The 13,488-nt window shown below is 35.9% G+C and overlaps 1 protein-coding gene across 4 annotated transcripts; it reads right to left on the reverse strand.

Annotated features, from left to right (window-relative positions):
• Nucleotides 1-2,086: 2,086 nt before the first annotated feature.
• FIO1 (methyltransferase) lies at nucleotides 2,087-11,575 on the reverse strand. Of its 4 annotated transcripts, none has more exons than XM_088956373.1 (8): nucleotides 10,988-11,575; nucleotides 10,312-10,517; nucleotides 9,735-10,185; nucleotides 9,419-9,626; nucleotides 7,910-8,017; nucleotides 7,668-7,820; nucleotides 7,505-7,574; nucleotides 2,087-3,748 (listed from the first exon to the last, which is right to left on the reverse strand). In XM_088956373.1, the coding sequence occupies exons 1-8, from the start codon at nucleotides 11,209-11,211 to the stop codon at nucleotides 3,675-3,677; spliced, it is 1,494 nt and encodes a 497-aa protein (XP_088812499.1). In that variant the 5' UTR covers nucleotides 11,212-11,575; the 3' UTR covers nucleotides 2,087-3,674. The 4 variants fall into 4 exon arrangements, with proteins under 4 accessions (XP_088812499.1, XP_088812502.1, XP_088812501.1 ...); XM_088956376.1 differs by having other exon boundaries at nucleotides 7,510-7,574; nucleotides 9,735-10,089; nucleotides 10,988-11,454; XM_088956375.1 differs by having other exon boundaries at nucleotides 9,735-10,089; nucleotides 10,988-11,454.
• Nucleotides 11,576-13,488: the final 1,913 nt, after the last annotated feature.

Here is a 13,488-nt window from a genome sequence, read left to right on the forward strand (position 1 = left end):
TGATGGAACCAAACAAATGCCCACCTGGCAATGACTTAACACCATTTATCAAATAAACATAAGCCACACCAAACACCTTGTATAAGAGATTATCTGTGTGGTTTGTTTTGCAACAGTACTTCTATGCACATCCAAGAGCTGCCAATGATATATAAATAGGGGTGCAAATGAATTGGATCATGATCCACTCCTATTTGGTCAAATTCAGATCAGCCTTGTTCGGATCTTTGGGTCGGGTCCAGATTTCGCCCCACCTTATCCGATCCAATGTGTATTATATATTTATAAATATAAATATATAATACATATATATATGTTATTTATTTAAATATATATATATATATATTTATAAATATAATTATATAATGCATATATATATACAAGTTGGATTGGATTAGATCCAAAGATTCAACTTACCAATAGGATTCGAATTCAAATTGAGTCCTATCAAATCCAATTGAATCTTAAGATCAGATCAGATTGGATCCGACATGAACAATGTCAGATTGGATTCAAATATACCCTGATTCAAATCCAATCCGATCCATTTACATCCCTATATATAAATGCACCACCGACCTTCCGAAAGACTTGAAAGAGAGGTTTGATGAATAAGTAACGATGGGTCATGACAAGGACTGTGCATCTAAGTAGGCACTGTATGTAAAGACATGGTTTTAAAAAACAACCCGGAAATGGAACCGTTTTGGCCACCAGTTTCCAAGTCGACGGTTCGACCATCTGGTTCGAACAAATGGCCCATTCTGACAAAAAAATTAAAATAATCAAAAATAAATTAAAATAAAAAATGGCCAAAAACCATTGAATGGGTTGGCGGGTCAACAGGTCATTAACTAATTCAATGGTTTTTAGCCAGGGACCGAATTTGGGGTAAAACAAAACCGGTTGCTTGGACAATTCCTAAGCCAAATGGTTCGACCATTCGGGTCAACGACAGTTCGAAAACCATGTGTAAAGATGTGCCAAAAATATTTTTTCTTAAAATCTTAGAAAAAATCAAAATTAAAAAAAAAAAGCTTATTTTATACATTATAAGCCAATAATCTAACAAGAATTTAATGTAATTTGTAATAATTTTTTAATAAACTAGAAGCACAAACATTAATGTTTTATTAGTAAAATTATGGATGGTATTTATATATTCTAGATTCCTAGTTATATTGATTGTAATGTTCATATAAATTATTGAAGAGTGCAATTCTTATATATTTATTATTCATAGTTATTCCAATAACTAGTGTTGTGCCATTGATGTATTTTTAGAACTTGCGAGAGTTTTCCCAATGTATCCAAGCACAACATATCTTTCCACTGCAACCATGTGTATCAAAAGCTTAACACAATACACATCCTTCTCCAGGCTTATTGATACAATATGCAATACCAATATTATAAACCTTCATGTCAAACAAAAATAAACATTATAATTAAAAAATATTTTATCAATAATGAAAATGAAATATAAAACCTAAACTTAAAAACAAAAAATAGAAAAATAGAATTATTTATCCATTTGGATGGCAAACCAAAGGTCCAACCATCCAGGTCGCAAATTGACCTATGATTTCATAAGTAAACAATAAAAGTTATAAAAAAAAAAAAAAACAGATAAAGATGTAAAATTTTATAAAATCATACACGCATTTTCATATCTGAAATTGTAATGTTAACACATTTGCTAGTATAAAAAATGGAAAAGATATGATATCTGAAAAACTACTGACCAGTCAATTAGAATCATAAGCATGGTAGCCAATCAGGTGTTATTTATCAAAATTCATGGGTGGGTTTTGATTGGTCAAAAACTCTTCCTATACTATATCTTTTCTGCATCATAGATTTTCCTTATAAAAATATATGAGAATGTTTAGCATAGTACCTTTGAAATTGGACAGCGGGGCAATAGGGCATGAAAAGCTTAAAAACTTAAAAACTAACGAGTAATAAATAACTAATAACAACAATCAAGAAAATAAAATTAAATAACACAAACTGAGGATGTAAAAAGTTATGGATTTGTTATTAAGCAAAGGCAAGAGGAAGTTTGGCTTCCAGTTAAAAAATAGAGATCAACCGATCAACCAAGTAATAAATTTTATTTCAAGCGTGTCATACCACGATAGTCTTTTTAAGTCTCAATTCAATGACGAGTTTTCTCATGAAAACTGATAAAAATTGAACAAGCCCATGAACAGAATATGATATCCTGAAATTAATATATCCAAATTTGAACCCCATTGTGCACGAACTACTGCAATTGTACAACTTAATGAAGATGGAGGATGGAAGTTCTCAGCTTCCCTTGATTACAACTTATTTGCACGATTGAATGACCATCTTCTCTGGCAACGTATGGTTTTGAGGTGGCACTCAACCTCAAGAAAGTGCAAGATCTAGGACAATTCTAATGTTGCCAAAAATGAACCCTGAATGTTTCTCTTTGTACATCAGAAATTCTGGAATGCACTATGATCCCATCCAGAATTGTTTTCCCCACTGAAAAGCGATCTTTGTCAGTTCTAAACATTTCTTACCTTCCAAATACACCACAGTACAGCAAACAGAACACGGCTCCAAAAAAACAAAAAGCCTTTCTTACTCTCCTGAAGTCTTGGGCCTCTTGGCCAAGTTGCAAACATCTCATTGGGATTCAAAGGCTGTGAACTACTTTTAAAGAAGAAAAAACCCCAAATGAATCTGGTGTAGCTGCATATGATGACGATGTCCTGCATCTTATTCATTGCTGTTGAACAAAAAAGCATACTTAGAACCTGTCATCCCCTCTCTCTCTCAGCTGATCCATTGTGAGCTGAAATGCATGTAATGAAGAGATTGTCCTGTATTGTTCATGGCAACTAGCCATGCGAAAGCTTCCACCTTGGGTGGCATTGGATTACCCCTAATACCTCTCGATTCAGCTCTGCCCACCTGGTTTAGAATTAAGTGCAGAATAAAAATGAATTTACTGTGAGCTGTCCATTAATACTTCCACCATCTTGCATCTGGTTCAGAAAGAGAAACATTCATCTACTTCTAGGTGCAGCTATGGTTTTTAAAATTTTGGACACCAAATAACTCTATCATTCCTGATTTCAAAGCACAGATTAATCGTGATATCCTTCTCACTTAACCTGTACAGTCTAGGACAAGGATCACAAAATCTACCAACACCACTCCATTCATCCTCCCAAAAAAGAATACTAGGCCCCTTACCAACCTGAAATTATCTTTAGCAAGGAAAGATAATTTATGAGCAAATTGGTCACAAAACTTTAAATCAAAGTAATACAGCCACCAAAGGATAATAGCTTACACTTCCACCAAGCCAATCTCTCCTCAAGTCTCAACTCTTTCTATTACAGGTTGCCATGAAAACGTGGATGATGTTCATGGTCCGATGGGAAGTACCAAGTATGCAAATTGAACCTCACCAAGTTTCTTGTGAGATATCCCAATCATCACACAAGTCTCAACTCTTGTTTTATAGTTTTGTTGTACCCTTTGTTTGTCAGTTACTTTTCTTGTTGGAAAAACCCCCAAGGCATTCAGTAATCAGTACAAAAAAAGAAAGACCCATTGAGATGTTGGACCCATACTCCATCTTTGAGTTCAGCATGCCATCAAATGTTTTGTTTGAATAGCATCAGAACCATCTATAGTGGTCTTTGCCTACAGAATTCCTTCTTCAGAACTTCCTCCAATTGTTGGAATATAGATGAAAATGCTCCTGCAAAGGCAGCAATAATGGGTGAGACAAGATAGGAGCTAAATACCAGTAGTTCACAAAGAACAGCCACCAGTATATATGGTTTTAATGGATTGCCAGTGATTTGAAAGGTGTTCTTGAGGCACACACCAGGCATGCACCTTTTGAAATTGTGCATTTTGCTTATTTTTTAAGCCCAGTGGCTGGGCCAAAGGTGCACACCTAATGAATGAATGTTGTTCATTCATCCTAATAAAAGATATTTTTAAAAGACAATTAAAATTATAAATCATTTTTTAAAGGATTAAGAACTTAAGACCCTAACATGGACTTGTTTGGGTTTGCCTCAAGGAGCTTGGTATCTACCGGGGGGCTTGGTACAAAGGTGGCTCATACTTGCAGAATCAAGAATGCAAATGGGAAAAATAAATTGATTAAAAGTTTCACATGCCTGAACATGTTAGCAATCAAGAAACATGTTCAGAAAATGATAGTGGCAGAAATGTGGATGCTAAGATGGATGAAAGGAAAAACTAGAAAGGATAGGATCAGCAATGAAGCCATCCGTAGAAACCTAGGAGTAGCTCCAATAAGTGATAAAATGAGAGAGAGAGAGAAAGTAGGCTAAGATGGTATTGTCACGTGCATCGAATACCACCAATAGCTCCAATTAGAAGAAGTGATTTGTTACAAGTGGAAGGACCTAGAAGAGCTTGGGGTAGACGGTAGACCAAAAAAAAGACATGGGTGAAGTAGCAAGAAATGATTTAAGCACCAATAATTTAACAGTGGATATGGTTTTAAATAGAATGGATTGGTAAAACAGGATTCATGTACCATATAGTTGGTATAAGGCATGGATGATGATGTTATGTTTGATTTTATTTTTACATTTTCATTTTTTTAATATGTTCTATATGTTACATTTATGTGTTTTAATTTGAGAAAATAGTTTTTCTAAAACATTTTTTTATCAGCAAAGGATATTCATTAATAAATTTGAAGTTAATTTTAGTACAGCTGTTGGACCATTCCAACCAATCCCCAAATGTTTTTGCCCAGAACAAATGGTTTCTATCTACCCCTTGTTTTGCTAGTACATCTGCCAACCCATTTGCAGATCTTTTAATCTAGATAAAGGTGGTATTCAGTTCCCTTACTAGGTAGTATATCTCTCTTCAGTCATGTCTGTAACTCCTAGGTTCTGAATTACAATGCCTTGTCCAAGATATAACCAGTTCTAGGGAATGGCAATTTTCCCCATCCCTGCCGGTTACCCAACTTCCCCTACCCGATGGGGTCAGGGATGGGGGACTGCTTTGGCAGGGTGGGAACAGGAATGGGGATTAACTCCACCAGGGATCGGGATCAGGGATAGGGATTTATTTCATAATCGGGGCAGGGACAGGGAATATGATCCCTGCCCCATTGCCATTCCTAACCAGTTCTGAATCTCCTTCAACTTCCATTTCTCAAAAACCAAGCCGTTGTGCTAATCTCAGAGTCAGACCTTGCAACAGTGCTATTATTTCAGCTCTAACCGAGCCACCAAAACCAATTGGTCCTGAATACATAGCGAACACCATGCCCAGGTGATTCCCAAAGACACCCCCTATGCTTGCCCTCCCTGGATTGCCCATAAAACTACCATCAAAGTTCATCTTCAATTTGTTTTCAACCAGGGGTTTCCACTCCATTATCATTCTGCCTTTTCTTATATCTATCCGTGCAACTTCTACCCAAGCTCTTACTATTTCATTAACTAAGAAGACTCTAAAGAGGTCAAATGTTTTTACCCAATGCGCAACTCTGACTTTTATAGCTTTTATTAGCTCCTCCTTAACCTGCTATTGTCATTAAAGATTCTTTGGTTTCTTTCCTCCCAAATAAACCACACTACTGTCCTCCACATAATTCTCCCTCTCTTTTTTTATTGCCTTAGGAAGTTGAAGTTGAATAAGCTTACAACATCTTGAGGGGAAACTCATCTACAACCAAAGAGAAAACAGAAATGTTCCCAAATACAAGACACAAGATAGGAGATTAGTAAATGAGGAATGGTCTCACCACAAGCTTTGCAAAGTATGCACACCGAAGGAGAGAGGCACAAATTGGGCCTCCTTTTTTTGTAATAAATAAAACTTCATTAAAATAAAAAAATAAGAAAGAAATACAAGGAAAGTAACCAGAAGTCACCCCAGAGAAAAGAAGAACAAACCAACCCCAACACCTCAAAAAACCACCAACCACAACACCAGAAATACAACCAAGCATCCTCCCAAACCTTGGAGAAAGAAAACAAAGCAGAAACCAACCACCAAAACAGAGCTCTTCACAACAAGATCTCTAACACTAAAATACAAACAAGGCAATCCATAAAAACTCCCTCTACAGACCAAAGAAAAGAACAAACCTCTAATTCTTCTTCTGACCCTTCTTGTGTTTCAAAACTCTTTTACTTGGCCCAATTCCAAATAACCCGCTTTTTAACCTAGCAAAAACACTTGACACCAAAACTGGACAATATTTTTTCCAATGCTTAAACCTTTTAACTACCAAAAAGTCCTTCCTAAGATCCATCAAGTCCCTAGTCTCCTTGTTAATTCTTTCCAATTCCAGAACTGTATTCTTCTTGAACAGTTGATCTTCTTCCACGAATTCAACTTCACCATTGCTGACTCTTGTAGTTCCATCGGCTCTCTTTTCAGAATTTAAGTCTTCAGATCTAGAACTAAGAGCTTCAGAGTTGACATCTAAATCCCTCGTGGGAAGAGGAAAATGTCTTTCCAGTACCTCAAAGGCTCAAACATCTTTTTAGTAAAGTCTTTCCACCTAAAACCAATAAACCCAGAGATTTGTTCACTTCAACTGCTATATTTACAATGTTCTCCAGATACTTGTTCACTTCAATTGGGCCTCCTTTTATTGCAGCATGCACAGATATCTATCTTTCCAATAAATAATTCCCAACACAAAGCTTGAATTTTAGGAGGGATAGGCTTGCACTAAATCTCTTTCACCAGGAAGCCCACCCCCAAAAACTCCGTGTGGACAAATTGAAAAAAGAAGCACAAGAAAAGAGCCCATCGAGTGAGGGGGACCAGATTCTAATATCATTCAAATTTTGATCCAAGAACAACCCCAACTTGGCCAACAAGAGAATAAGGGACTCACATTCATTATTCCTCAAGCCCCTCCTGAAGCCAAAATCACAGTTCATGCCAGAAGGCAAGGTTGCAATAAATTTTGAGATAGGTTCAGATTTGTAATCGGACAGAGACTAAAGAAAAGAGAATTGTAGCTTGAGAGGTATGTCACCAATCCACAGATCCTCCCAAAACAGAACTTTGTTCCCACTACCCACATCAAAGTGAGTGCAATTAAGAAAGGTTGGGAGTACCGCTTGTATTACTTTCCAAGGAGACTTTGAAGAGTGAGACGCCACCTTTGTATTCCAACCATTTTCCAAGATACCATGAATGCTTCCCCTATCATCTTCTAGGGGAAACCTCCACAACCACGTTATTTTTAGAACATTTATTTTCAAATTTAAGCTTATATTTTTAATCAATATTATGTTTAATATTTTTAATCTTTTGTTTTTTTTCTGGAATTTTGTGCATTTTTGCACCTTGCTTCAAAAAGGTGTGTGCCTTGCATCTCAGGCACAAAATGCCCCTTGTGCTTTTAAAACAATGGACTGCCATCTATGCAACAAACCAGTTTGTGTCAAAGTAATGCATTTTAACTTGGAATTAGAAATGGGTAGGTTAGAACCTGACTCTGAATTTCCGTCATGATTTAATGATCCCCTCACTAGAAGGGTGCCTGGAATTTGCTGAAAGACCTAAGACAATTACAAAACAAACAACGAATGAGAGATAAACAAGTAGACATCAGAGGTGAACTAAGAGAAAAGAAATAATAGAACTGGTCTCACCGAAACATGGAAACATAGTTTATCATCAACTGGAGTGTGCAATCTACTTGAGCCATAAGATGTCTCTGACATAAAGTAGCAATTAACACTCTCATCAATTTTCCGGGGCACACTTTTTAGGATTGCTTCAACATGCTCTTTTGATGCAGTTACCTACAAAAATATATCTTAGGTGTTGGCATACACCAAAAACATTATTAAAAACAAAACAGTTCAATTTATCCACAGCAAAAAATACTTACATCAACAATAAATGATAAGGTGTTGGATTTACAAGATGCACCAGTCGCAGTGAAAAATGACTCCACTGATTTCAGTACATGTATAGCACTGAATTGACGTTGAAGACCCTGGAGTAGGAAAAAAAATACCCAAGTATGAGGTATCATGTTGCCAGCAATACGTGTATGAACTAAGATGGAATAGAAAACATGAAATGAAGTGATTGGAATTTGCATTGACATGCATTTAAAAGGATGGCCAGGATATCACATCAAATAGCATGAATAAAATAATGATAAACACATGACAGCCAGGCAATTGGACACATACAAGTGGTCTAATATCCCATGTGACACAGATATTTCAAAATGGATGTTGTAACTAGATAGAATATGTGCAGACACTGCACTGACACAACAACATGTGACTAAAAAACCTCAAATTCTTATGCTAAAAGTTGAACATGAAGGGAAATTTGCAATACTTGATATGTTTGCATTGATTTATGCATCTAAATTTATTTCATTTTCCTCATTGAAAAACGTATTTGAAAAGTGTAGAAGCCAAGTTATTGGATCACATTTTCCCAGGCTAGCTGATTCCAACACATCGTACTTGTGTTGGATTCTTACCCTCACACCAGTACCCATGTAATGTGATTCCAACTCTCATACCAGAATCAGTGTAGCATAGGTAATATATCAGTCTCTTTTTCTTTCTAGAAAGAAAGCTATTTCATAGCCAAGAAGGACAAAAAAGACAAAAAAAAAATGAAAGATTGTACCAGCTGAAAGCTGCTGTGATAGGAGACCAGCTTGGAGGTGGATATCTAAAATCTGAAAAATAGTTTTTAGGTGTAAAAAAACAGGTTAATCTAATGGCACCATTTTCAGTACATGCAAAGAATGGTATGTACACATACAAATCATTGGCAAGACAATTATTGACATCTGAACTACAGTATACTGATACTGACATGAAGAATATTAATGGTTCAAACAATCACAACAAATTCACATTATTGGATTTCTGCTTGTAATGTATCGTTCAACAGTCCCAATACTCAAAAAACACAAAAGGATTGTTTTAGAGGGAGATTTAATAGTTTGTTAGAGACTAAAGGGTTCCAATAGTTATTGACAAAAAGAAAGTAAAATTCTCAAATTCCAGTTGAGCCCCCAAAACTTTTTAATTTTTTTAGGGCAGAGGTAGATGTGAATGTTGTAGATGTGCTGCAAAGTTTACTTTTGTTATTACTTATCAAAAAAAAAAGTTTATTTTCATTATTAATTCTAGGAGAAGTTTCCCCTTGTGCACCTTTTCAACAATAGAGAGTTACAAACGAGTGAACATCAATCTCTTTAACAACAATAGCATTTCTCTTTTTTTTTTTGTTCAAGTTACCATTCAAAAATATATAATAGTATCAGTTTTGTTTTAAAGTTGAAGAGTTTGAAATTCTATAAAGAAATAATGTAATAGAATGTAAATTGATCGCATGGAGATGTGTGTTTGTGTATGACAGAGACCTCAAGCATGAATGAAAAATTTCTCTTCTCAACTAGATGAGACACTATCATCTTCTTCAATGGAAGTGTGAAAGACCAAGCAAGACCCCACCGACATGTTTTTCCCTGGACAAATTCAGTAGTCTTCACTATGGTGACTCCCACCTCCCGAAGCTTGGATACTAGTACCTTTAGATTGGATTTCCTTCCAATCATTGAAGTGTACCACCTAAAAGTACCAGATCAGATAAGAAAGCAACAAATAGCATCCACTATCACATTAAAAACATCTTGATACCCGAGAAGAAAATGAAACACAAGCATGGAAAGGATTTACCGAAAAGATTGCTTCAAAATAACACTGTCTTCAATTATTCGAGATATAAAAGCTCTTTCTCCACCGGGACAAACCATCTCTTGAGCAGTGCCACCACATGAAGTTTTTGGATTTAGTCCTGCTTCTTCCATGCTCTCAAAAAATGGAGGATTGCACATACAGAAATCAAAACTCTCACCATCCTTAGCAACACCAAAAAGTACAGGTGGTCCATGGTATTCCTTCATAATATCAGAAACTACAGGATTTGAAGTAAATGATTCTGATTTCTCAGACAAAATATCTCCTAAGCCTGGATCAGGTTCACCAGAAACCATCTGTCCACTACAAGTTTCTTCTGTCAAGAGGCTCTGCCCTGCATCACCAGACTTTCTAATTTCAATCAATTCTGATATGTGTGGATTATTCCTAACATTTTGTCTTGCCCACTCTAGGGCAACATCAGTAACATCTGCAAGTTTAGCAAGAACAATGTTGATATTAGGGATCAACAATTAGAATAAACGTATAAGATATAAGGCAACCAAAATCTTGTGGTCCGGAGCAATGGAAAATCCTTGGAACCAAAGAAGCCCACCTGTTCCAACAAAGCTCCAACCCAAGAGAGACGCACCAAGAAGTGGGTAGATGCAGTTAGCTCCAGTTCCAATATCAAATCCCCTCACCTTATCCTGACTGGTGTTAGTCTTAGCAATGATTTCAGATGATAAAAGATCTTCAATCCAGTGGATATAATTGGACCTATTGGGTACCGTGGGGCAAAGTTGGCCATCAGGAATCCACCTGAAATTTTTTTCATTTACACCAATGTAATGAACAAACTTGCACAATACAGAAAACTCCCTAAAACTACAAAAGAAAACCATAATAAACTATTGAAATCTCAACATCCAAGACATTAAGAAAAATGAAGAGCGATTAAACCATCCTCGCTAATAACACTTGACATAACTGTTATGACTGAACGAGGTCCTGATAACAGAAGTAACCCTTAACAACGGAAAAATCAGTAACCAAAAAAAAAAAACGTAAAATTTACAAAAACCCAGGTGGTGAACTCACAAGATGACAAACTGGAATAATGGAAAGGGGAAAGAATTCATTAAACACGAAAAAGGAAAATAAACAATTCTATACCTAAATATATAGGCGAAGGAGAAACTATAGTGTGAAAGACCCTTAAACGTGAACTAAAATCGCAAGAAGAGGCCAACAACCTCAGGCAGGTAGCTACTCATATAAGAGGCGATTACCATTTGACACCATGGTCGTGATCAAGCAGGACCCTGGTGAGTTCTCTTGTGGCATTGAAATCAGTCCAATCGATCCTGGGTCGACCGTCGTGAGAGTAGAAGACAAAGGATTCGAATGACGGATACAGCGACGCCAACAGACGAAAATCAGGTGGGTTCTCAGAGTATCTATTGCGAGGATGAATGGTAGGCCGTTCGAGTTTCTTCCTCTTCTTGTTCGGCATTAAAGGCTCTTTGGCAGAAGAAATTAGATGGGGAGTATACTGAGGGTGTGTTGAGAGTGTACCGAGATATGCCTATCGAGTCTCTTCTTCTCCTGCTGAAAGTGGGAACTCAACTCCCATCGCTATTTCTGATATGATAGCAAAAGGGGATTAAACGGAAATGCATATCTTACATCATTTGCCCAATTACCCGGCAAAAATACAATGAAATAAATCATAAATTAATTTAATTAGGGGTGCAACCAACGTGAGTCTTTGAATGGGTCGGACCTGCAGGCTGCATTTTTATGCTGAGTTGGGATTGGGGGAAAAAAAAAACAAGCTTGGCCTAAATTTGGGTGGGGCTTGGATTGAGGTTTCAAGCAGCTCGAGCCCAAATTTATATATATATATATATATATATATATATATAATTGGCCTTAACCTGACACCCCCCCCCAAAAAAAAAAAAAATTGCATCCTAAATGTAGCAGCTATGTTTGGGAGTACTTATTTAGGTTGGGATCACACCATTAAGCATTTATTGGTGTTTGAGAAATAAGCCCAAAATAAGTGCTTAATTTAAAAAGTAAGGGCTTATTTTTTTAAGCCCAAATTTCCAGCATTTTTAAATACTTATTGTATAAGCACTTATTCAATTTTTTTCTTTCAAAATTATCCCTAGTTGAATTTTAAAATACCACTTATAAATCTCTTCCTAGTTGAATTTTACAAAAATGCGTTCGTAAAAGTGCTTTTATAAAAATGCTTTTATTAAAGTGATTTTTCCTTAAAAGTGCCTTTTATTAAAGTGTTTTCGTAAAAGTATTTTTATAAAAGTACTTCCATTTTTTGAAAAGAGCTCAACACCAGCCATCACACCCTGGAGGCCTAGTATACTCCAGCAACATCATCGGGAAACAATGCTCTCACAAAAGGCACAATAAACCATGTTTTAAATGGCTTGAAACACATGGAAAACATATAAGTTTGGAAAATAGAAATATCATTGAGAATAAGGCTAAAATACAAGTGCATTGACACAACGCTTATATACTAGTAAGATTGGGATGCCTATTCTTGAGTGTCTAAAGTAGTTCAGTTCCCTGAACAATGGTAAAAAACTCCTTCAAATTTGTTGCTTTTGCACATGTTGAAGTAGTTTAGCTTCCTGAATGAGTTTGGAGTATAACTGCAAGGTTTTTATTGATTTTAGGAGCATGGTGCTTGTCTTCATTGCCATGTAAGCTCTTTATCTAAAAGCAAAGCCCCAAGTGCTTAAAAGAGAAGAAAAAGAACAGTAGTATCCACAATGGTAGAGGAGAAATAAACACAAGAGAGAAATCGTACTTGGGTTCAATGATCAGCAATACATAACAAGGGCGAACTCTAGGAAACAGGGTGTGAAGTGTGATCTCTCTCTAAGAAGGAATACTAAACACAATGTTTTCCTTTCAAGGGTGAACTGCAATGTTTTCTTTGCAGGGATAAACTCCAAAACAAGTGTCAAGTTAACTTCAAAACTCTATCTAGAGTTTCATTAAAAAATGGAAGGGAAGGGAGTTGGCAACTTCCCTTTTTTTAGAAATGTTGGGATTTGGGCAAGTTTCTATTCCATATATGATTTTATACAACTCTTGGAGAAAGGGTGATGTGGTGTAATAATATAGGTTAAACCCCTATCGATTTGTCTTAATGAGAAGGGAAATGGAGGGAGAAGATAGAGTTAAGGAGAAAACCACATGATTTTCTCTCAATGGAATAGAAAAAATCAGGATGTCTTGATTAATACCTGCCTTTCTTTGCCTTGCCACATGACCTAATGAGAAAGGTGGGTAAAGAAATGTGAAACGTGAATTGGCAGAACATGAGTGGTAAGAAAGGAAAGGGAGAGAGAATCAGTGAGAATGCCAGAAGGGGGGCTTGGAGGAAGGAGAGGTTATGTAATGTGAGCAACCTTGCTTTATATATATATATATACAATAGATCACCAGTCAGGACCATGGTTTTGGGAAGCAAAATTAAAATCTAACTCAATTATTACTATTATTATTATTATTATTATTATTATTATTATTTGCATTGTGTTTAACTAGTTTGACTGCAATGCAGTGCATCCAAATGAGATGACAAATTTCGTATGCTTTTATTCTTTGTTAATTTTAACTTGTATTGAAATTTACTAAATATTATTTTCATTATTAGTTCTATTTTTATAATTGTATTAATAAATTTATCTGATATTCATAATTTTTTTTAATTTCTATTAATTTTAAAAGAACTTTAAATTAACATTTT

Source organism: Nelumbo lutea, chromosome 7 (genome assembly GCF_056320005.1).
Source record: "Nelumbo lutea isolate HS-2025 chromosome 7, American lotus-T2T, whole genome shotgun sequence".
NCBI lineage: Eukaryota > Viridiplantae > Streptophyta > Magnoliopsida > Proteales > Nelumbonaceae > Nelumbo > Nelumbo lutea.